Source organism: Odontesthes bonariensis, chromosome 14, assembly GCF_027942865.1.
Source record: "Odontesthes bonariensis isolate fOdoBon6 chromosome 14, fOdoBon6.hap1, whole genome shotgun sequence".
NCBI lineage: Eukaryota > Metazoa > Chordata > Actinopteri > Atheriniformes > Atherinopsidae > Odontesthes > Odontesthes bonariensis.
This window is the reverse complement of record NC_134519.1, coordinates 15,556,067-15,578,542: the sequence shown is the minus strand read 5'-3', so window position 1 is coordinate 15,578,542 and position 22,476 is coordinate 15,556,067. Positions and strand designations below refer to the sequence as shown.

Here is a 22,476-nt window from a genome sequence, read left to right as displayed (position 1 = left end):
CCCCAGTCAAGAGGAGGGAAGCTTGGCTCTTTAAGTGTTGGGCCGATTCCCAGACACACTAGCAGCTCGAGCCACAGGGCCCTTTGATTCTGGGCTCTCGATCAGTCACTCTAAATGCAGCTCTGTGCTCTTTCCAGTGGATAGACAGGGTTTAATTTTTATTAAACAGCTTGAAATGCAATGTCTATGTTACACGTCACATCGTGTGGCCGTGTGTAGTTAAGTAGCGACAACATGCTATCAGGGTTGGTTAGGTTAGAGCACGATTTCCTGAAAGGCCACACGTAGTGCGCATGAATGTGAGCGGCATCAGCCTTTTCTTTTTTCAACTTTGGTGTAGAGTTGTTAATTATAATGTCAGAAAAACCACAAAAATGCTTGACAATCAGTACAACAACAACCAAAAGCATAACAAAATTTCATGAAACACAAAAGCTAAACAGAATCACAACATTACAGATACACAATTTTAGAAAAATGAAATAAAACACAACAGAATTTCAGAAAACACGCCCACCAGACATATGAATGAACAAACTAAAGCGGAAGAAAACGAAATACAACATTTCAATTAATTTAAATTCAATACAACTACTGTTAATTCTAGTATTAATTGTGTTAAGAAAAAACAAGGACATCTCTGAAAGGACAACAAAAGTAAAAATACAGAAACCACAACACCCCTTTGAAGGTGCTCTTTGTAGCAAAAAGAAAAGAAATTTCAAAACATAAAAAATTAATCGACGGTTATCAACAGAATAGGAAGAAGCAATACCTATGACGTTATATAAAAACAGCTATGTACGATGCAGCTGAGACTTATAACTGAGAAACCTTAGGGGCGGATCAGCTTCTCCTTTAATACCACTTTGTACAACTAGATGGGATATAAAAAAATCATAGTGTCTAGTCAGCTCTGGAACCAACAGAAGAAGAAGAAGATGAAGAAGCGGGAGCAGTAGCCTGCACTGGCAGTAGCCAACAAACAAACCGCCAGCTAAAAACAATTGAAGCTCCTGGCAAGCAAAACGAACCCTTCCCACAAAGTAACTGCATCCAGCAGCAAAGATACAAAATCACAAAATAAGATGAATGAAAATGACAATATTTATAGAGCCAAAACAAGAGTAAATATCGATGTTTCTTTTCTTCACTGCAGAGAATTTGTCACTTTTTGTCCATGATGTATATTCTGAGCAGGTTTTTTACTAAAAACCAAGCTAACCGTATGGTGTAAACTTTAAAGGTAGACGCATTATTGTGTCGGGAGTAAGATCAAAATTATGAGTATGTTCATCTGACTGTTTGTCGACTGTTTTTCTTGTTGATTGTTCTGTTAGAATTCAATGACTGAGTTTTTCTCCCTCTAGTTATCATCTGATAGGCTGCACAACAAATGAATAATGTAATAAACACACCACTTGTCCAGTGAAATCCTGCTCCCTCGCGGTGATCGTTCTTGAAGAGCAAAGTCACAAACTCTAACTTTAAAAAAGATGAACATATTACACGCAACAGAAAACAAACAAACACAAAAACACACTTTTTTCCTGAAACATTTTGCTTTGTGTTGTTCTGTTTTTTTTTCAGACATTTTGTGGTTATCTTTGAATGAAAAAAACCTTTCTGTGTTGTTCTTGTGTTTTATGACCCTTTTTTGTGCTTATGGTTTTGTTGTTGTGCCCTCTTTATTTTTCTGAGATATTTTTTCATGTTAGGCTTTGTTGCTACTTCCTTTTTTTACATTTTTTTTTATTCTTTCTAAATTTCTCTCAACTTGTGTTTTTGAAAAACTCCAAAGATACTGATCTTTAATAATAAGATAATTAAATAGGACATCCCAGTCAATCTGGTAATATGTAACCTCTTTTTTTTCAGTGTTTTTGAGTCTATGTAACTCAATATTTAAATTAGAAAATACATTATCAAATGATATTTGAAATACATTATTATCATTATTACTTTATTTATAGTGCATCTTTCATACATAAAATATAACACAAAGTGCTTTACAGGTTAAAAGGTTAAAACACCCGACTCCCCCAAATCCCCCACCCTCCACTCACTCACTCACTCACTCACTCATAAATATATAATGTGCAGCCAAGCATGTCATTCTGCAGGTGTGTTTTCTGTCCTTTTGATGAAGGAAAAGCAAACCGATTAGCAGGTCCAGGTAAGATCAGAGCAGCTTTACCTGCCAGTAGCTCAGTGATTAAATCACACAGAGCAAGTCTCAGGGAGCCGGGTAATGAAGGGACAGGCTGGTGGATGCCTTCGCACCCTCTCCCCCCTGCGTCCTCCCACTCATCCTCCATCAAGCAGTACTGGAGCTCAGCCCAAGCCTGGGACAGGAGGTAGGGTGGAGCATGAACACACACACACACACACACACACACACACACACACACACACACACACACACACACACACACACACACACACAGATGTAAGCAAGTTGTTTGCTGTTTCTAAATCTAATCAATCTAGTTTTCTTGTCTTTACTTGCCATGTACAGAAAAACCATTTAGATATACAGAATGGGACACAAGTTGCTTCATTTTTGCTTAAAGGTCACGAGCATGACTCCACAGCAAACACACTGAGAGGAAATGGTGGAGCAGTCACCATAGGATGCATCCTCTTTCCAGCCAACCTTGACTGGAGTTAATACAGCAAAGAAACTCATTTGCACATTTGAGTATCAAGCTGATTTAATAGAGTAACGACAAAAAACAACAGCTCTGTAAATCAAAAGTGAGCCAAAACAACAACAAAAAAAACGCCTCGTAAATCTTACTTTCCAGCTGCACCAAATACGCCAATAAGGCCAGAAATAAGCATTAAAAGCTCTTTAAAATACTGTTGATAGCTTTTGGTTACAGGCAATCCCCATTCTCATGCCTGGCAATGGTCTTTTATGGCGAGGGACCTAATACAAGATTTCTGTTCTAGTGCAAACACAGTGGCCATGGGCACCAAGGAACAGCTGCCGTATAATTGAATTAACATTCGCCTTCTGCTCCGGCACTCAGCACTGCGCTGAGAAGTCATACACATCCCTCAACGAGCTCCATCAACCTGCCTATGAATATGCATGCTACTGGTGATGAATATGCACTCTGTGTCTAATGTTTGTGAGTTGCCTACATGGCAAATAAAGAGCTGTACGTTGTTGACTGTTTCGGGAGAGCGATACAGTATACTTTTGGTTTGTTGATCTTTTCAGAGCCACAGGCCCTCAGAGGCAGCGAGCTGAGTTGTTTGAGGGGCTTTGGTGGGATTTAAGGTCTAACAGAGACATCTAGTGGATCAGTTACTGTGAGTCATGCTCATGTTGGAGTTGATTTGTCACGCGAACTGCAGGCTTCCAATAGTTGTAAAAAAAAAAACATAAACTGTTTTATTCTAGAAAGAGAAAAAGGATCTTTCCTGCTTTTTGTTTCTATGAAAAAAAAAATCTCTGCAAACATGAACGTCTCCCATGAACAGAGACACATGTTGGACAACAAACTACTTGAGATGTGTTTTGTCACTTGTGACAAACTTTTGGTTTGTTTTGTATTTAGTTTTCTTTAATGCATTTTTATAGCAGGTTTATGTTTACCACTTAAAAGTCTCCTGCATGTCCAGTCAGGTTCACCTACAGAACTCGATCACCGAAGTGTAGAAACACTGAAGCGCAATGAAGGATTCAGGGACATCCACCTCAGCACAGTCACATGATCTGTTAAACTAATGCAAATCATGGTTTGGAATCTCCTCTCAGTTTGTCCTATTTATTTAAAGTTCAAGTACAAAATAGCATCTCCTAACAGCTTTTAAAGACTCAAACAGCTGGGTGAGAATTAACAACGGTGAGTTAAAACAGGACCCAGATGTGCCAGTTTTGTGCTGACAATCCACCTGTCAGACATCAGCAGAGCAGGACTGAACCAACCACAACAGGGAACCAGTGAAACCTTACGTTTTCCATGTGCACGCAATGGGAGAGAGATTGATTAGAAGAAACAGAGTTGAAGATGATCCTATTTGTATCCTCATGTTGTCAAACTGCTGGGTCCCACCACTACAGTAATTAGGATTCAATCAGAACAAAACATGTTTTAAATATTTCGGCAAATAATGTCTAACTCAGGCTGATGGAAATATTACAATTTTCTGCTTTTTTCACTTTTCTTTTATGACTTAAGTTTAATATCTTTTTAAACTTTTAATGGGAACTGTGGTGATGTGGTGATATCTTTTACAACTAGTGAACAGTGAACGTTTTGCTGTGGTGAGTAAAAAAGTAAATTGTCATGTTCACAGTTTACGCACCTTTCATTGGGATGCTTCAGTAAGGCACATTGCTCTCACAGGATTCAAGGATATTACTGTCTCACAAAATTTGATAATTGAATACGCTGAGAAATAAAATTCTGTAGGACATTACAGCAAATTCCAATTCAATTGAGTTGATCTTTCAAATGTAAATAAAAACATGATCATTTTGCAGAACAGCAGAAGTTTCAGTGCTCTCATGAGTGTCTGTTCTGTCATTAGGCTTGAAAACACGATTTACTACAGCTTTAGATTGACCAGGTCTCAAAATTCCTCTTAGTTTTCTCTCAAACTCCACATCCTTGGTTTTTGCTGCAAATAACCCAGTTAATCTGCAGCTCATATTGACTCTGGTTACTGTATTTTTTAGACTCCAGGCCCAAAGACGATCCTTTTGTATAAAAATAGGGGAAGGTCCCTTTAAGCGTGTCACGCTGTGGTTGTGCAGAAATGAAGACAGGCACACGTGATCTGAGCCCTTTGAGTCCAGATTTATTGATACGGCTGTGCAGTCACAGAGCAGGGTGGCACACACGGCCGCCTGGCCGGCACGGTACAGTGACACACACATTGCATGCACACTCATGCAAACACACACATTCACTCCCAGTCATTCTCTCGACTCGGGGACGTAGTGAATGATAATCAACCAGCTGTCTGTGAATTTGTCTTATTTGTTTTTTTTTTCAAATGTGTCATCTGTGTCTTTGTTGCTTCACCCACATAATACTGAGTGCTACAGTTTTTATAAAAGCAAACATATCAGTGGTATCAGCTCGTTGGGTTATCAGATTAAACGAATTGTTCAGGCAGCTTCAGAGTCCACTTTCTGTTTATCCCCCTTTCTTTCACAAACACACATCTCAGCACACTCATCAGCAGAGCAAGTAGTCACAGTGAGGAGATCAAAAATGCACATGAAGTATTTTGTGGCAGATATACACACACACACACACACACACACGCACACGTTTTACATCCATCTACTCCCAGTCACTAGAACAGTTAAAATCAGTCTTTACAGGGTGATTCTGACTAAACAAGGAAACAAAGCATTCAACAGTAACCATTACAAAACACCATGTTCTTTACAAGTCAGCAATACAGCTATGTTTTACTATTATGGTTGGTATAAAGTCCTGTTAAATGCTCATACAGTAGGCTATCACAGTAGCAAGTGGAAGGTAGAGCAAACTACAAGACTGTACATGTCTTGGTCCCTTGGTAAAGAAAAATATATTCTGCTTTACCAGGTGTTAGGCAGCCTATTTTGAAGATGTTTAAAGTCTAATGTTTAAAGATAGTTGCACTTTAAATGACATTGTTAAACCACTTTAACTTTTCTGACTTCAAAGCTGGTGGGGAAAAACATGACAAATAGATGAAAGACGAAGAGGAGAGACCAAAAAAAAAAGAAAAAAAGGACAGCGTGCTCACAAAATCTATCCTCTGAGCATCAAAAAGGAGCACACAGTACAGTAAAACAAACAAAAATACATACACAAAACAGCACTGAACAGAGCTCTCAAAATGAAAATGGGCTAAATATAGCACAAAATGTATCAATATAAATACTATACTCTGCAACAAAAAACTGCTGACTTAACAGTTTCTGTTGACTCCTTTGCATGAAACAAGGTCAGAGGATATTAACTAGTTTGTTTGACTGCCCCTGGATAAGAGCAGGTTCAAATGACATCACTAAATTTCGTACAGTTGGAAGGTGTGACATGGAAAGTACAGATAGAGGCACACATTCAGCCAGATGGCTTGCTAACCACTGACTGTATCTTTTAGGTAGAAAGTAGCTTGTGGTTTTAACATTGAGAAACAGCTATGTTCCACCATTATCCTGTTGCAATAAAAAAAAATCGGGAGAGTATTAAAACAAAAAGGCTAAAAAGCAATCTCTGTTTTCTACAATTTCATAACAATTTTAGGTCTTAAGTGTTTAGCCTTTTTCAATCCCATTTACACTATACATATCACTACATGTACCAGTATGCTCAGCTGTACACATCTATAATATACCTCAGAATAAGCTCCAAGTCTTCCGAGAGCTTAATGCTTAATTTCAGTACAATAAATGGTGGGATTTTCATACCAAAAGAATACAAGGAAAAACAAAAGTTTATGGTTTCAGGAAAAAAAAACATGTCAATCATTTTGCAAATACTGCCAAAATGCTTCCTTTCTTTCCTTCCAAGTACATAGTGAAAGCTGAGCCATCATTGCAGGGTTTCGTTATGTTACATATCCACAATAAGCAAAAATTGGATCATCTATACACAACATTACAAGCCTTAAAAACCTGGCAAACAACTAGGAAGCAGGTACAGTTCAGACTTGGAGCCTCAGATGCACCACAGAAGCATGACGGGTTCGGCCAGCTAAGAGATGTATGAGCGTACTGTAAACACGTTGAAAAAACATTACGCCAAAAAGGTGAAACTGCTGTGACAAAACTGCACTGCAAAAATAAAAATAAAAATAAAAAGTCCAAGGTTTTCCTCTAATTCAGCAACAATGTTGACTTTTGCTACAGCTTAAACACACATTAGAAGGCATCGAGAAGAATACATAGTGTGACGATATTAGACACATCGAGTGCATGAATCATACAGGACATAATGAATGCAAAAGAAATCATTTTACAAATAAAAAAAGAAAAAATCATCAAAAACACGTCTTACAAAAACTTGAATGCATTTACCTGTGTGATATGTTTCAATTGCAAAAGCTGTTCTCTAATTTAAACCTACATTATACCCCCCCTCTCCTCCTCCCCCCCCAAAAAATATTTCTGTTACTTTTACTTTAGATGGATTACTACTCCACCTCCTATCTATCCAAAGATGTACAAACTTTTAATATTTATAGTGAAGAGGACAGAAACACTCACAAAAAAACAACATGTACCCGACTGCAAGGAACACAAATTCATTAGAGCTGCACGATGTCTGATAAAAGCGATTAGACAGTAAACATGTCCCAGTTTCAGCAAACATGAGAGGCTCCCAAAGCACAGCAACAAGATTTCTACATGAAAATGGATTTGTTTGGGGAGTTGATAAGATAATAGAGCTAAGGATTTGTGGATTTAACCCCACTGTACTGTACATACATATATATTTATATATATATTGTACATGCTGTGCAGCAGTTGTAAAAGTCCCTCTTAATCTATTCTGCATTCCACACAGATCTACATTTATATGATTCATTTGCAAGAACCAAAATAAATGACTGTCACAAGAATAACACATTTGATTAATCATCTAAACATGTAAATGTTAGTAATTAGTGCAAAGATTATAGTGGGACTTTCACGACAGCTAGATCTCTGTGGTTGAGCTAAACATACAACATAAAATTAAGTAAAAGAATTATTAAGAAGAAAAAAAAAACATACTGAAAGAAACAGCTACCTGCTAAAGCTCCCCTCTTACCTCTGCGTCTGCCATTTTAAGGTAATCAACTCCTCTTAACAGTCTTCATTAGTAAGCAGGAGGGAAGGAGTAATGCACATAACTCTGCATACATTGTAAAAACATGATAAATGTTGTAAAACAAAAGCAAAATCAATAAAGGTTGGACAGTAAAGTAAAGAAACAATGGAAGCAAATGTGTCAGTTTCTCAGTGACCTGTAGAGGGCAACACAGTCCAGCTAATGGCTTTCCTTTCAAAATAGAGGTCCCTCATAGGATTTAACAGCAGGTTCAGGTCGACAACAGCAGGCCCACAGTGTGGCCACGATGCTCCCCAGCTTGGTTATTCCATCACTTCCTCTGCTTAGATGAAGCACAAAAGAATTATTAACAATTTATAATATTATGTATCACAAAAGTGATCATTTTCATACAGGCATTATAGATTATTTTGAACTGTATTCAGATCAAGATTAATAAGATTTGTTATTCATATTTTTATGGGATATTCTTTTCCACACAAACATAGATTTTTCCTGAAGTCATGAAACAAGAGTGTCTGGTTCGATTTTCTGTCAATCGTTTAAGGCTGCGAGATTAAACTCACCACTCATTTCTTTGTTCTTTTTCTCTTCGCTGTTTGGAGATTCAGCTCCTCCTGACAACTCTCCTGCAAAAACAGTTCTTGTTTTATTTGTCATGCTGAATTGGAAGATATATTCATTGGCAGGAAACATGTGCACTGCACAGTTTTTAAAAAAACGTCTTAGGAACAACAATGTTAAGCCCCAGAGACTTTGCTATGGAATTATTTGTTCATTTAAATGCACAAACTTTGCATTGACAGTAAGTCATCTGAAGGGAAGTGGCAACTCTCCGACAGGTTTGCTGTTGCGTCACCATTTCCATTCAGAAGAGATGGAACACACTGATACATATGTGTTACCGCCAAATAAGACATGACAGAATGGGGACAGGTGACAAACATTTGTTCGTTTAGAAAAAAATCACACATATTGGAAAGAAAGAGAGAACTTACTTGTATGGATAATTTCAACATTGGTTATTCACAAAAAAAATGTACACAATCTCTGTGTTATAGCTAAAAGGTGAGCAAAAGACAGTCAATGCCTATTTGGATCGCGGAATAGTAGAAAAAAAGCTTTTTTTTCACGAGAAGTTCCACATATTTATAAGTTCTATCTGTTCACAAGTTTTAGCCATGCCAAACATTTAAATATGAGGAATAGATTTAAATTTTTAATAATACTTTTTTTGATAAAAAAGACCTATGAGGATGTCAGCTCTTCACTTTAAGTATTATACTATTTTCGGAGTTTTAAGAGATTTGTTGGGAAAATAATTATCCCATTTTTCAATAATGAAGGTAAGATCCAGTCCCACCTGCGATTACATCCTTAGCTAGTATAAGCACAATGCATAGCTGCAGATAGAGTAGACTGTCAACACAGAGGTAACTGGTACTCCGAGAATTACTCATCAGGTGAATTAGCACGAAAGGTTGGCAGATTTTCCAAATCTAAACTGTTTGGAAACAGGAATTAAAAAAAAAAAAAATCTAAATAGTTCAGTGTAGCTTTCATGGCCACTAAGCTACAAAGAATATGTGTGTCGAAGTACAATGCCTTCTTTGCACATGTAGAGACAACAACTTTTGTCCCATCTCCTGCAAACAGGACATGCAACGAGATTATGTACCGTTTTGCAGCAGGGAATTCTGGTGCGTGGTGCTCCCGGGCAGCGCTCCATGCTCTGGTTCCCCTGAGTTACTATCTAGTAGTCTGCTGACCTCTGCTGACTTAGGCGTCTCCCTCTCCAGTTTATCCTCCTTTGGTTCGGGCTGCTCAGGCTCTGTCTGGACCTCTTGGGGCTCCATCGCCTCTTCCTGCTGAGCTTGCTCCTCTGCTTCCTTTTTAGCTCTCTCCTCTGCCTCTGAGGTCACATGGGGCATAGAGGCAGCTCAGCAAGAGTGTCTTCATGTACATTAGTTATTAATGTCTTACTTTTAATCAGTGAAAATTGAGGGAGCTGCTCACTCAGGTTTTTATTATCACTCTGCTGAGGCTTAAAAGCTTTTGACCACTTGGTGGCAGTCAAAACTGATAAAGACTGGTGGGAGATAGGTGAAATGTATTTTAGAACTAAAAAGAGCCAAATTCTCTCCCCTTAAACAGTTATGATTATACTGAAAATCTACATGGCTGTAAGTGCATTCCTCTCTCTAGAGGTTGCACAATCGACTTAGAAGTTGTTTATTCACACCTTTATTTTTCTAAGTACAATATTATTGCCCTTTTAGCTATTTTGGGCCTCCCTCAACTACTAAAAGAAGTATCTTGCTGCTAAAAACTTCACTATCACTACCAGCTTACGGACAGAGGAAATTGAAATGACAGTTGATTGTTGGGAAAAGCTTAACCACTGTAAAAATGTTGTTAAAATCCCGTTCTGAGTAAACTGCGATCAGTGCAGACCTTGAGAGCGCTTCATTTTTTTCCACTGTCTGAAGTTACAATCTGTTCAGACAGATCAGTTTTACTAAGGCCTCAAATGTCAACCATCACTAGAATTACAGGATGTACTGTACCTTTGGCAGCCTGGGCTTTCCATCTCTCCCTGTTCTGATAAACTTCCTCATTCCAAAGGGCCTTGAAGTTCTTCATGTCCACTGAGAGCAGAGAGCTTTGGCCTGACGAGCTGCTATCGGAGCCCATGCTCTTGACACTGTGCCTCTTGGTTTCATCTGAGCTAATACTGTTCAGACTGCAGAGACAAAAAAGACGGCAAAATGGAGTTAAAACTTCAGACTACGAGTGTAGAGACATGCAAGCAGCTCTGCATGGCTTCTCAAGCACATCAGTAATTTACAAAGTCTTTTTTCCTATTCTTTTTCATGTTAACATTCTAGTTTTTGTTATTTATAATCACACCTACCGCAAATTAAAGCTTTGGCTAATGTCAATAGAACAAGATTTATAAATATTTTAAACCGAATGTCTCAAAAACGTGATCTGACAATGGAGACCATGGAAAAGTTGGTTTGTTTATGCAGAAAGCACAGTTAACTTGTCACAAGTTGCACTAGTCAATATGTGGAACCAGTTTAATGAGTGCACTGGGGCCGACATTTGCAGTATGAACAGGATAAATTATGACGCCTTAACTACCCTGAGAATCATCACAATTTTCAGTTTTGTTTAGAATCTAATTAGTCCTGCGATTGCTGTCCATTGATTCGTGAGCATATTTAAAAACGTTACAGCCAAAACCTAATAAGACATACATTTATTGATGTTATTTAGACAAAATGTACAACATAACTCACTGACTCCATGGCAACAATAAGCTTCCTGTTTACATCACACAAAGCTTTCAAATTATGAGTGGCAGGGACTGCAGCTTGCTCTGCAGCCCACAGATTTAGACTTTGTAAAATGCCCAATTCTGGAGCGTGATTTAGAAGGCTCTAAAAGTCTACGGAAAGATGCTGCCGTGGTTACTCGACTAGACTCAAAATCATACGAATGCAATCTACATGATTGTAGTCAAGGTACAATAGTTTTAGATCAGTCAGAGCATCACACTGGCTACTTTAAACAGGTCATAGGTGTGATGACAGCCAACGATACAACTGTCAGTGTCTGTGATGTATGGTGTGGAGGACCCAAATGCAGGAAGTAGGAATATGGAAGCAACAGATGAGTACTAAGGATTTTTTAAAAGAAACAGAAAACTGGGAAACCAAAAACAACCTGACATGGAGCAAAAAACAGAGCATTGAGGAACCAGAAAACAGAGATAAAGTAGATGAAGGAATGGTGATAATGACAAGGATCTGACCAGGACTGAGATTAATCAAGGGGAATACATACAGAGGGGAACTAATGAGGAAGTGATTGCTGCTGTGGCTGATTGAGTGGAGACAGGTGTGAAAGTGGAGCTGAGAACCAAACAGGGGAACTGGGGATAACTAGAAGTAATGACCGGAACCATATTCTAAACACAATACAAGGGTAAGGCTCACACAAAATACCAACTTAGAAAATTGAAAGGGATGTAACTAAGGAGCCAAAGAAACCACCAACTAAGAATGCAAAACAGAGTAAATCAAATAACTCAGAGATAATAAAACCATGGAAAAAAAAAAATCTTTTCTTTCAGACTTTAAGATTTTCAGATTTTTTTTTTAAATTTTCATGAAGGATGCATCATTTTCAACATTAATTTGCATTATAGAACATGTAGGATCCAAAACTTTAAATGTGACTCAATAGTAGGCACTATATTGCATCTACTTTATCTTTAATACATCTCTTGATTCCCCCAACTTTGTTCAATCGCAGTGATAATTAGTGATAGAATCCCTTAAAGCGGTCACAAAACATAGTCTAGTCCACATGTAAAATAGGAAACATCAGTGTCAGAGCTAAACATTCTTACTGCCTTTCTAACTACTGCTGAAACATTTCAGTATAAGATTTCAAAAGCTGTCACCATCTCATAAAAGAAAAGCCAGAGAGCCTTGACCCTGGAAACCAAGAATGTCTGAACAAAATGTTATGTCTTTCTGGGACTCGTAGTTCCGTTTAGACCAGAATTGTGGACACATCAACTGACTGACCCTACAGTAAAACTAAAGCCATTTTTCCTGTTTGGGTTCAACAAACACGAGTTGTCAGAATCAGCTGCGTGAATGAGAGAAAGGCAGCTGCATAAAGAGAAGCAGGGTCACGTAGTTGCAGATGATTGAAACCAGAAATAAATATCATGAATAAACATTCCAAGGAAAGCCATGAGTACCCTATGTAAACTATGTGGTGTTTACACCTGGTTCGCCTGTTAAAGGCTGGTGGGACAGCGGGACTGATCGGAGCAAGAGAAGATGCAGAACCAGAATGTCCTGCTTTATTTTCCATATAAACTGACTTTACATGAATGAAAACTCATCTTAACTACCTTATTCTGGGAGACTTGAATATAAGTAACACTATAGCGAGTGTAATGTACTACTGCTTTCAAAGCCTTACACATACCTAATTTAGCACAAAGCTGGAGAAAAGGTATTGAGCCGAATGATTAAACCATTCGAGACAACATCACTTCCTTTTTGTAACTCAAGAAGGTTTTGTGTAAGCCAATGCAGCTTTAAGGTTCATTGTTGATCAGCGACGGTGAAGTGAACTGGACTTGCATCTCTAAAATGTCAATTTCAAGGTGTGTGGCTCTGCCAGATGAAATGTGGAGACATTTCCACGCATAGAAATGGATTACTCATGGGAGACTCATCTGCTGTTCTCCATACTTCCATTAGACATGCTGTTGTTGTTGCGGAGAAGCTGTTGTGGTTTAATCGTGTCACTGAGCGAGCAGTTGTTCAAGAAGGTATGAGAGGTGAAGGGTAGAAAACATTAAATTTTCCATCCTTGATTAACCAGGCTGGTTGATTAAAATCTATTCTGATTTACATACATTCACCCACTTCCATCTGCTCAGCTATGCTTCAGAGCAGCATATAAAGATCCAAACTTTTCTCTCATAAATCAACTTTACGAGAAAGCACCACAGCTCACCTTGAGCGTCTAAAGCCAGCCAGACCTGAGTGGGAGGCCTCGTCAATGAGTGGCGTTACGATTCGCTCCATCATGTCTGTCAGCACGGTGAAGGTGGGCACCACGATGAAGTCTATGAACCCTGGGGACAAAGATCAAGCAAATCAAGCAAAGATAATGTCAGCATGTCTACATTTACATGCTTAAGAGCTAAAAATGTTTTTAATGCACACTGGGAAGAAAACCATAGGAAGCATGATATGCGCTTTATAATTAAGTGTTAATGGCATGGTTTTAATTTCCTGAAAACATAAGCACGTTTTTTTGAAAATTGCTTTGGTTTTTTGACACCCTTTAAAAAAGATTGACCCTTTAAAGCAGCGACTCAAGAGGTGATACATCTGAACACAGCCGGCAGGAAAAGTAAATTATTCAATCATTCATGCAACAAAAACATCAACAGATGTAATATCCCCCAGTATCAAATGTAATTAAAGCCTTGGCTTCAGAATCAGGCACTGCCCTCTTTAACAGAAATACATCTCTGCAGGTGTTTTGCATAATTACCCACCCGTCTCCATTTTGACCACCTTTCTTGCAAAATTCCTTCCATGCAAGATGTTTATTTTATAAAAGGCCTCATTTGCTATGCCTCGTTCTCTATGCCTCGTTCTCTACTGTAACTTGTGACTATTGTAAATGATGTAAGTGTAACTGGTGAAGCCACTCACCTATTTGGGACTGTGCCACCATGGTGGACTTTCTATCGCAGAGAGGAGAGAATGGCAGCCCGAGGTCAGCTTCTTTGTCCCCCTGGAAACATAACAACTTCCTCAGTCAAAATCTTTCGTTTTTGCCCAATAGGTGGAGTATTACAGAAAAATAAAAACAAACAAACAAACAAAAAACAGTGTACCGCTTGGGCATCCACACACATTTCACACAAACTCACGCTAAGCCCCATGCGCTCACAGTTGTATCACCAGGCTATGGATTTGTCTGGGCCCTTCCCAAAGTGCTTTCAAGCCAAAAATGTGTTTCATTTTCTCTTCCCATTTGTCAAAAACTGATGAGATGCGCAATTGAGAGGCAATGTTCTTTGCAGAAGCTATTTATTGGCAATCCACATCCCGAGAGAAAAAAGGGCTTGTGAAAGCAGCCACAGTAACAATAGCCCTGATAATGAGAACATTGTGGATTAATAATGGAAGAGATAAAAGCAATGTGGCACCATCTCAACCTCTGTCCTCCTTTATGACATTTAAAAATACACAATCTATTATTTAAGGCAGAATTCATTGTTTTATTAAAGAGCACATTTAAAATTGCACATTTTACTCTTCCATGGTGCCTGTTTTTAGTTTTTGAACATGTGTTTAGGAGTATCACCGCATAACTCACATATAAAGTTCTTTAGAGGAAGCACTTATGAAACGGTTAGTCACTGATATCATCATGATTTCATTCTTGATGTTACACTCAGGTAACTAAAATTGAAAGATAAATTGACCGTTTTCTTATTTCCTCATATCATTCCTCATAACATTTCATAGGTAGTCTGTAGAAATTACTACACATTGTCAAATCTAGCAAATATGTCTACATAGTTGACAAAACTGCAATTCAAACATGTGCAATTGGTTGTGAAACTACAACACAGCCACGATATAGGTACCAATAATATTGACATTTAATTTAGGTGTTCCAGGTCACAGGCCCGGCTTTACAAGCATGCTTAATGGAATTGTTTATTGGGACCCTCAAATGGAGCAAGCCCATCATTAATCTTTTCGTCTCACCTCCCTGACACAACTCTACTCCTGTTTTCATACTTGAGCCATTTTGAGGGCTGTGTTGAAATAGCAAAAAATACCCCCCAAAAAATCAAACATCTTTAACCCATGGAGGCAGCTTGGGATATTTCAAGATCACCAGTGTATTAAACAAACTTTGCACAATTATAAGTATCAAATTCCTTGGAATGCTCTTAACTTCAGAGTCCAGTTTGACTTAACATTTACAAAGCTTTCCTAGAAAACTTCTTTAGTACTCCAGCTGAACTTGTCTGAGAGCTATTCAAGCTTAAGTTTCCTTCATCAAAGAAACCCAGTGAAGGTGCTTCATTGATAAACTGTGATCAGGGGCTGCTAATAAATCATTTGGCTTACAAAAAGCATAACTGGAATATGAAGTTTTCTATAATACGATGAAATATAAATGTGTAAAACACAATTCAAATTTTCTGTCTTCATTGACCAACACCCTCTTATCAGAAATACAAAAATCTAGAATTTTATAGCCCAACAATACACTCAAAACAGATTAAATAGATGCAAAGAAAGACAGAAATGTTTGTTGAACAAACAAGCAACAATGTTCTCTGATCTACAAACAGCAGATATATCGCCGAAAGGTGAGGGTGTCAGGATTGGATATAAAAGAAGAATCTACCACAGATTAAGTCTTTTTCAAGCAAGCATGCTCAGGACTCACCATTATGTGCTAAATTTGTTCAAAGAGTAAAAAAATCAGTGAAAAAAAAAGGAGAACATTTTGGCCTTTTAACATCTATAATGCAAAATGTTAAAGATTTATGTAGTTGTGAACCAAGGCCAGTGCTGGAAACCATCAGTGAATGGATGTGACCTTCAAATCTACAGGCAATGAGAAATGACCATACCTCTGTACACAATATAATCACATGGGCTCAGGAGTACCCTGAAAAATCATTGTCACGTCAGTTTCTGCATACTAAAGATGAGAAAGACCATCCATGCTTTAATAAGCCAATGATGCAACGGCAGTATCTGTGACGTAATTCAGGTGCATCAATGCATGTGGCAGGGGCGACCAGCACATCTGATGTAGAGGCCTATTTTGGAATTTTGGAGAGACATCTGCGACCATCAAGTCGACATACTTTCCCAGGAGGAAAGCAGTTTTTTTCAGCAGGACAATGCCAGATCTCGTTCTGCACGACTTACAACAGCCTGACTTCACTGACACAGAGTGTGTGTGTGTGTGTGTGTGTGTGCGTGTGTGTGCGTGTGTGTGTGTGTGTGTGTGTGTGTAAGTGTGTGTGCTTGACTGGCCTGCCTGCAGACCAGATCTGTCTACTGAAAATGTATGTGGCATCATGAACAGAAGAATCAGACATCAACAACCACACACTGTTCAGTAGCTGAGATCTTATATATTTAGCAGGAACAGACAAAGATCTTTTTGCAAAACTGTATTAGTTAGAATTCTCAGTTCCCAATTTAACAAAATGCAAAAATCCCTGCATCCCTTGGGTTTATACTATGAATGAAGTTCATCCGAAGACTCAAAAAGTTGTACCCGTTACTGTATCATGACAACATTGTGATTTGTATTCCCACACTTCTCATATGACTATCCTCCAAACTGAAGTAGGAAAAATTATTTAAATTTTAATGCACTTTATCCAACACTGAAAACACATAGAGCCATTTTCAATATTTAGGCTAAATGCTACCAAATTCAGGACGGACACATAGATTTCTAACAGCACTGCTGAGCTGAGCTTTGTATCATGGTAAGCTGATAAGCATGCCATGTTATCTCCACATACGTCCAAGCCAAATTACCACTGAAGCACACGATGGAGCTGTCAGTTAAAAATCCACTAACCTGTCTGAAGAACTCCTCAAGCAAGGAGGTGGTCCAGCGGTGGTGGAGGTCCCAACTTTTGGCTGGATGGCTGATGTCGGCTGTGTGCAGCAGTAGGGACAGGGCTTTGGGCTTGTCAATGCTAGAGCAGACACACAATCAGAGAGTCAAGTAGGCTGGATGTTATATTGACTAACAGTGGGTTACATTTTTGAAAGAACAAGCTGTTATTGTAAGAGGACCAACAAAGACTTTCATTAGTTTGAACAAAAATATGCAGGACACCTAAATTATTACTGGTGCAATTAGTTTAGGAAGAACCATAGAAAGATGAAATGTAATCAACTGCATTTGTAGGTATGAGAGAACATTTGGAGTCAGTTTAGCTGTGTCGGTCAAGTTCAGTCTAGAAGAGTGACTATATACTGGTAAGGAGAATAAACACGAGAATAAAGAATAAGAAATACCAATTTTGTGTTAATAATAACAATATGATGATACTGCCATTTGACATGAATTGATGAATCAGTGTTACTGGTTGCAAATTGGGTTTTTGTATTTATTCATTTATTTTTTTGACAGCTTTGACCACCCCCCACCTCCTATTATGTGTGCTATTCATAGGCCAACTCATTAAAATACAAAGGTGAATTTTTTTCTGACAGTAAAATTGATATTTTTTCCAAGTCGTCTTTTGATATCACAATAGTATTGTGAATGCTTCTGGTCATGATAACCACATATTGAAAATCGTGGCAGCCTTAGTTCAGTCACGAGTTGTGAACCTACTGTGAACATCTCTGAAGCAGAATTATGGAAGAAAAAATAAATACCTGTAAGACTTTTTAAGTCCCACAGTCCCCAAGAACTGTGGGTCATATAAAGAGGCTGAAAAGAAATGTGGCACAGCTGCTCAAGTGTGCAAAGCAATCTTTCCTTGACAATTGACTGTGCAAGATGAGTATAATACAACATTTGAAATTGGTGCGACACAATTTTCTTTCAGTATTGTAACCAACTGTATATGTGCTCTGTCGTTAGGATGTATCGCCGTATGGCTACAACACACTGTATGTTTTATACCCCCATCCCTGACTGCTTTTGGATCACTTATCCCTTAAATTGATCTCTTCTTACTAAATGGCTTTATGCTAATATTACCCACAAAGAGACATTTTGCTCCAGCAACGGGCTGGTGTATGTAGGATTGTCTTAAACTACAGCTAGTTTGTGTTCATGGTGTTAAAGCTACTTTCCAATCAGTACAAAAATGCGGCTTGCAGATAATAACTTTGGTGCAACAGTGGATTGGATCAGTTGTGCTTGTTAGTGGGATCAATTCACTGTTGGTTTGAGTCTTTTTATAGTATTTCTGAGTGCAGAAACTGAAGCCAACTGAACTTTTTGGTTCTTGAAGACATAACTTTTTCAATTCAGCTCTCCTAATAAGAAGTACAGATACATTCATGAGATTTGTTTCATCATCTAGGCATATGCTTACAAATGCTTGAGCTCAAATGACAACTCAAAACACAAGAGCATCCAAAAAGAGAGAAGAAAAATCCCCTTTGTTAATACTGCCTAGATTAGCCTTATTGGTCCTCTATCTTCTAACACAGTGTGAAGATGCGTCGTTCCTCGTCATCAGAAATGGTGTGCAAGATATCACCTGATAACCATGTCAAAATATCTTGTTAAATGGACCGATGCATGAAGGGACAAACACAGACCAGCGCAGAAAAGAGTCAGATAAGCCACACATACACGGAAAAGCACACATAAACACACAGCACAAGGTTAAAAAGAGGTGAGAATGACAAGCTCACATTTCCCCTCGTTCCATTTGTGGCAGATTGAGTCGTGAGGTGCACTCTAAGCATGCCTGCAGCAGACTGGTTTGAATTACTTCACATTAGAGTCTATTCAGCATCGCAGCTGCAGACTGCAATTTCTTATTTTGTGCATGTGTGCGTACTGTGGCGTGATGATTACCAAGTAGTCAGCACTTTTTGTTTTTGATGTATAGTCACATACGCAGGAAGCATAATACAAGTCATTCCAATATATATTCTTGGGAAGCTACTTGTCTGCACATTGGTGCTGTTTAAGCAGTTTTCAGATGGCGATGAGTGTTAGGCATTATCACAATGAAAAGAATACCCTGAAGGTCAACAAGTTCCTTGTAGCCTGCTTCTCTCTGTGTTGCAGCTAGATCAGCAGTGATGACTCATCGTGTCATGTGATAGTTTGCCTGATAGCTCTTTCATTTCTATTCGGCAGCTGCACCTCTGTGTCTGCATGCATAGCAGCGATAAGTCGCTCTGAATGGCAGTGTGCTCAAAATGTGTAACAAGGAAGTTCTGTGAGGAAGTGCTTAAAGATACCAACACCACCGTTTCTTTAAGAATATGTACAAATATTCAAAGCAAGAGGAAGTAACATACGTCTGCTTTATTATTCAGCTAGTGTTTAGTCTTGCCAAATCAGTATTTTATCTTTCTGAGCCAAAGTGAGAATATTCAAAAGAAACCAACTGGAGCTGTACTCCATCTAAACTAACTAGAGATATCAGATATGGAGAATATCATTATGAATGACTTAATCTTACAAATAACAAATAAACTTTTTTTTTCTGTATGCTTGGCTGAAGAAAACAGCTCTAAAACAACACACCTAATTAAAAAGTGTAAGGCTCATAGCTTTCATCTTTTAAATGCAGGCTGAGCCATACGCTTTCACACTGGGAGGCTCTTGAGGGACTGCTACCATCTACCCTGTGAAGGTCATGTGACAAAGGGGCGGCTAAGCTAGCATTTAGATCGGGTTAAATTGTTGGTGGCATTCATTAGAGACTGTAGAAATTACAGTGGGTGTTATTTGAGTGTCCACTCTGTCTCTGAAGCTTTTCCTTTGGTTGTTTACATTTGGGCAGAGCTGGTGTAAAGTAGAGTAGGTCTGTTTCAAATGCAAGCCCCGTTTATGGTCCAAGTCCAGCACTGGTGAGGCATACCATGCTTTATCATATACTTTAATACATGGTAGCATAATTTACTGCATGAACTTCATACTAAAACTTCACTGACTCAAAACTAATGACCAAGACAGTTAACTTACTAAGAAAATGTTTACAGAGGTAAAAGTAAATGAGTAAAATCCAGTGAGAAGTACACCCATTTTGCCATTGAGCCCTTAAAAGCTGGGCTGCTTTTTGCAACCAGTTGATGGTGATTATAAAGAATTCAGGCTTATGGCTCTTTCATGATCCCATTTACTTTTCAGACCCTGAAGCTACATCCATTTTTTTATCATGATATATTGTCTATGGTATGGCCTCAATACTTTGGAATTTCTTATTGGAAGTATGTTCTATTTTGCTCTAATTTCACTCCTTTTATGTATTCTTTGGATGGCTATTTTGGGATAGATTTGTATATTCTTAAATTTTCATAGGTATTCTTCTATGAAATGGCAAACAGAAGGCTTGCTGCATCGGCATAAATAAATGGTTCCAATAAAAACAAAAGGTAGTGTTCATCCTGGACTTGAAAGTCCTACAGCAGTATCACAGAAAAGCTATCATTTCTTTGTACAGCTGAACTTGCAACTGGTACTGTAAGATAAAGTACACTGTTGTGATTTCACCTATTTGGATGTTAATCGATATAAATGCATTGAGATTTTTGAAGAAATTTAAAAAAAGCAAACTGTGCAATACATATGCAGTTCAATATTTTCTATTCACTTATCAGCACATCAGAAAACCTGCAAAGCCTCTCTGGCCTTGGCTGTTTTTCCACTGCAAATAAATTTCCCCCTGCCAAATGTAATGTGACCACACCATAACTCTGCAACTGACAGTACCTCCAGCACAGGCTGGGAAATAAACTGTGTTAGTTCCTGAGAGGGTCTGTAGTTATACCCTGCTGCATACCTGTACTTTATGATGCATGACTTTTGTCACTTTTTGGCAACAACATACTGATTTTTTTTCTAAATTTTATCTCGAGTGAGCAGAACAGGGGCACCAAAAAACCATCCTTTGTTTGTTTCATAAGAGCTGTCACATATAAAAATGGCTGTTTATTGCGTTCCTCTGATTACCCGCTTCAGGGCAGGTTTAATTGGATATTAAATGGCCAGTGGTTAGTAATTTGTGTCTGATAGCAGGTTAATGGAGACATTAATCAGAGTTCAGGGCAGGAAATGTAAATAGCAGTGAAGGAAATACAACTGACCCTTCAGGTTGTTGTAGGAAGTTCTTCATGGCTTTAACCTGCTGGAAATGGCAGGACATATCTGTAGCCAACACCATCTCCACAACCAGAGCCCGCAGCTCTCTAGATGAAAACAAAGGAGAGGAAAACATGAGCCATAAAATAATGTAATAAACTGTCAAACTTGCAAGTACTAAAGGTTGAATTATTTCAAAAGTCACTGAGGTGAATTAAGTGCTATTCATAATATCTGCTTTGATGAGTGCCAGCTTATGATATAAGAAACTGGATTCCAGCTGTCTTCTGTGATGTGCCTCCCTATAATAGCTTAATTTAGCATAGAGTTATTGAACCCTGAAGGTCGACCAACTATGCTGATTTTTAAGTACATTTAACCTGCAGAAATGAGGGATGATTTTACTTTGGGCTATAAATCAGTGTACCCTGTGAGACATGCCTGGTTTCATGCCTGTCTGCCAACTCGTATCCGACTGTTCCAACATGATATTTCTAATGGGTTTTTAATTCCCTCCTCAGTTCTTTCATCCTTCTTTTTGTCTCTTATCATCTGTTTGTTCAAGTAACTGCATAACTGACCTCCAGTCATCCTTAGAGAGGTTGTAGAGGATGTTCATTTCATCGTCGTCCTGTAGCAGGCGGTAAGCTGCGCTGACATGATGACTCTCCAACACTGAGCGGTCATTATACAGGATAGCTGTGTCTGACCTGTCAAATTAAGAGAGTAAAACAGGCTCTTGTTGGTTTATACTGAAAAAAGAGAAAAAATACCATATCATACCACCCCACTTTATTTCGAAAAACACTTTAACAACAGCAGCAAAGCTGACCAAAGTGCAGAAGAACAAGAACTAATAATAAAAGAGCACATAAAAGAGCTGGATAAAAATGGTCCTGGATTGTTAAAATGAAAAACATAAAGCAATTGTACAGAATATATAATATGTATGTACTAGAAAAAGTTTGTGATCTCTTTTGAGTCGTTTGGGATTTTGAATAAAGGACACATTTTTGGGGGGGTTTGGAGTTCATCTGCACACCCATCCTGTCATTACGGGGCTGCAGGCGATCGCAGTGTGAATGTAAAGCCCCCTTGTTGTAAATGAAAACATTGATCGGGTGAGTCAGTGCCATGCATTTTTGATTTTTATCATCCATTACCTTGTCTGGATGTGGAAGTTGTTTGTGGTCCCTGTGTGCTCGTAGTCGTGCACCGCCGCAGCAAAGATCATGGCAAAGATCTCAAGTTCAGTCAACCAGTGCTGGAGGCAAAGAAAAAAAAAAGAGGAAGG

At 38.5% G+C, this 22,476-nt stretch overlaps 1 protein-coding gene across 7 annotated transcripts in view; it reads right to left on the bottom strand.

Annotated features, from left to right (window-relative positions):
* Positions 1 to 4,795: 4,795 nt before the first annotated feature.
* Positions 4,796 to 22,476, bottom strand: part of pde1cb (phosphodiesterase 1C, calmodulin-dependent b) — a 126,134-nt gene continuing 108,453 nt past the window's right edge. For 4 of the 7 annotated variants that reach the window (XM_075483103.1, XM_075483107.1, XM_075483108.1 and 1 more), the window contains 10 exons: positions 22,346 to 22,446; positions 21,764 to 21,892; positions 21,188 to 21,289; positions 16,974 to 17,094; positions 14,054 to 14,135; positions 13,344 to 13,464; positions 10,361 to 10,536; positions 9,472 to 9,705; positions 8,360 to 8,422; positions 4,796 to 8,115 (listed from right to left, as the gene is read on the bottom strand). In XM_075483103.1, the coding sequence (XP_075339218.1) occupies positions 8,096 to 8,115; positions 8,360 to 8,422; positions 9,472 to 9,705; positions 10,361 to 10,536; positions 13,344 to 13,464; positions 14,054 to 14,135; positions 16,974 to 17,094; positions 21,188 to 21,289; positions 21,764 to 21,892; positions 22,346 to 22,446 (1,149 nt within the window). In that variant the 3' untranslated portion in view covers positions 4,796 to 8,095. The remainder of the gene's footprint in view (positions 8,116 to 8,359; positions 8,423 to 9,471; positions 9,706 to 10,360; positions 10,537 to 13,343; positions 13,465 to 14,053; positions 14,136 to 16,973; positions 17,095 to 21,187; positions 21,290 to 21,763; positions 21,893 to 22,345; positions 22,447 to 22,476) is intronic. The other 3 variants (XM_075483105.1, XM_075483106.1, XM_075483104.1) reach the window with 3 other exon arrangements.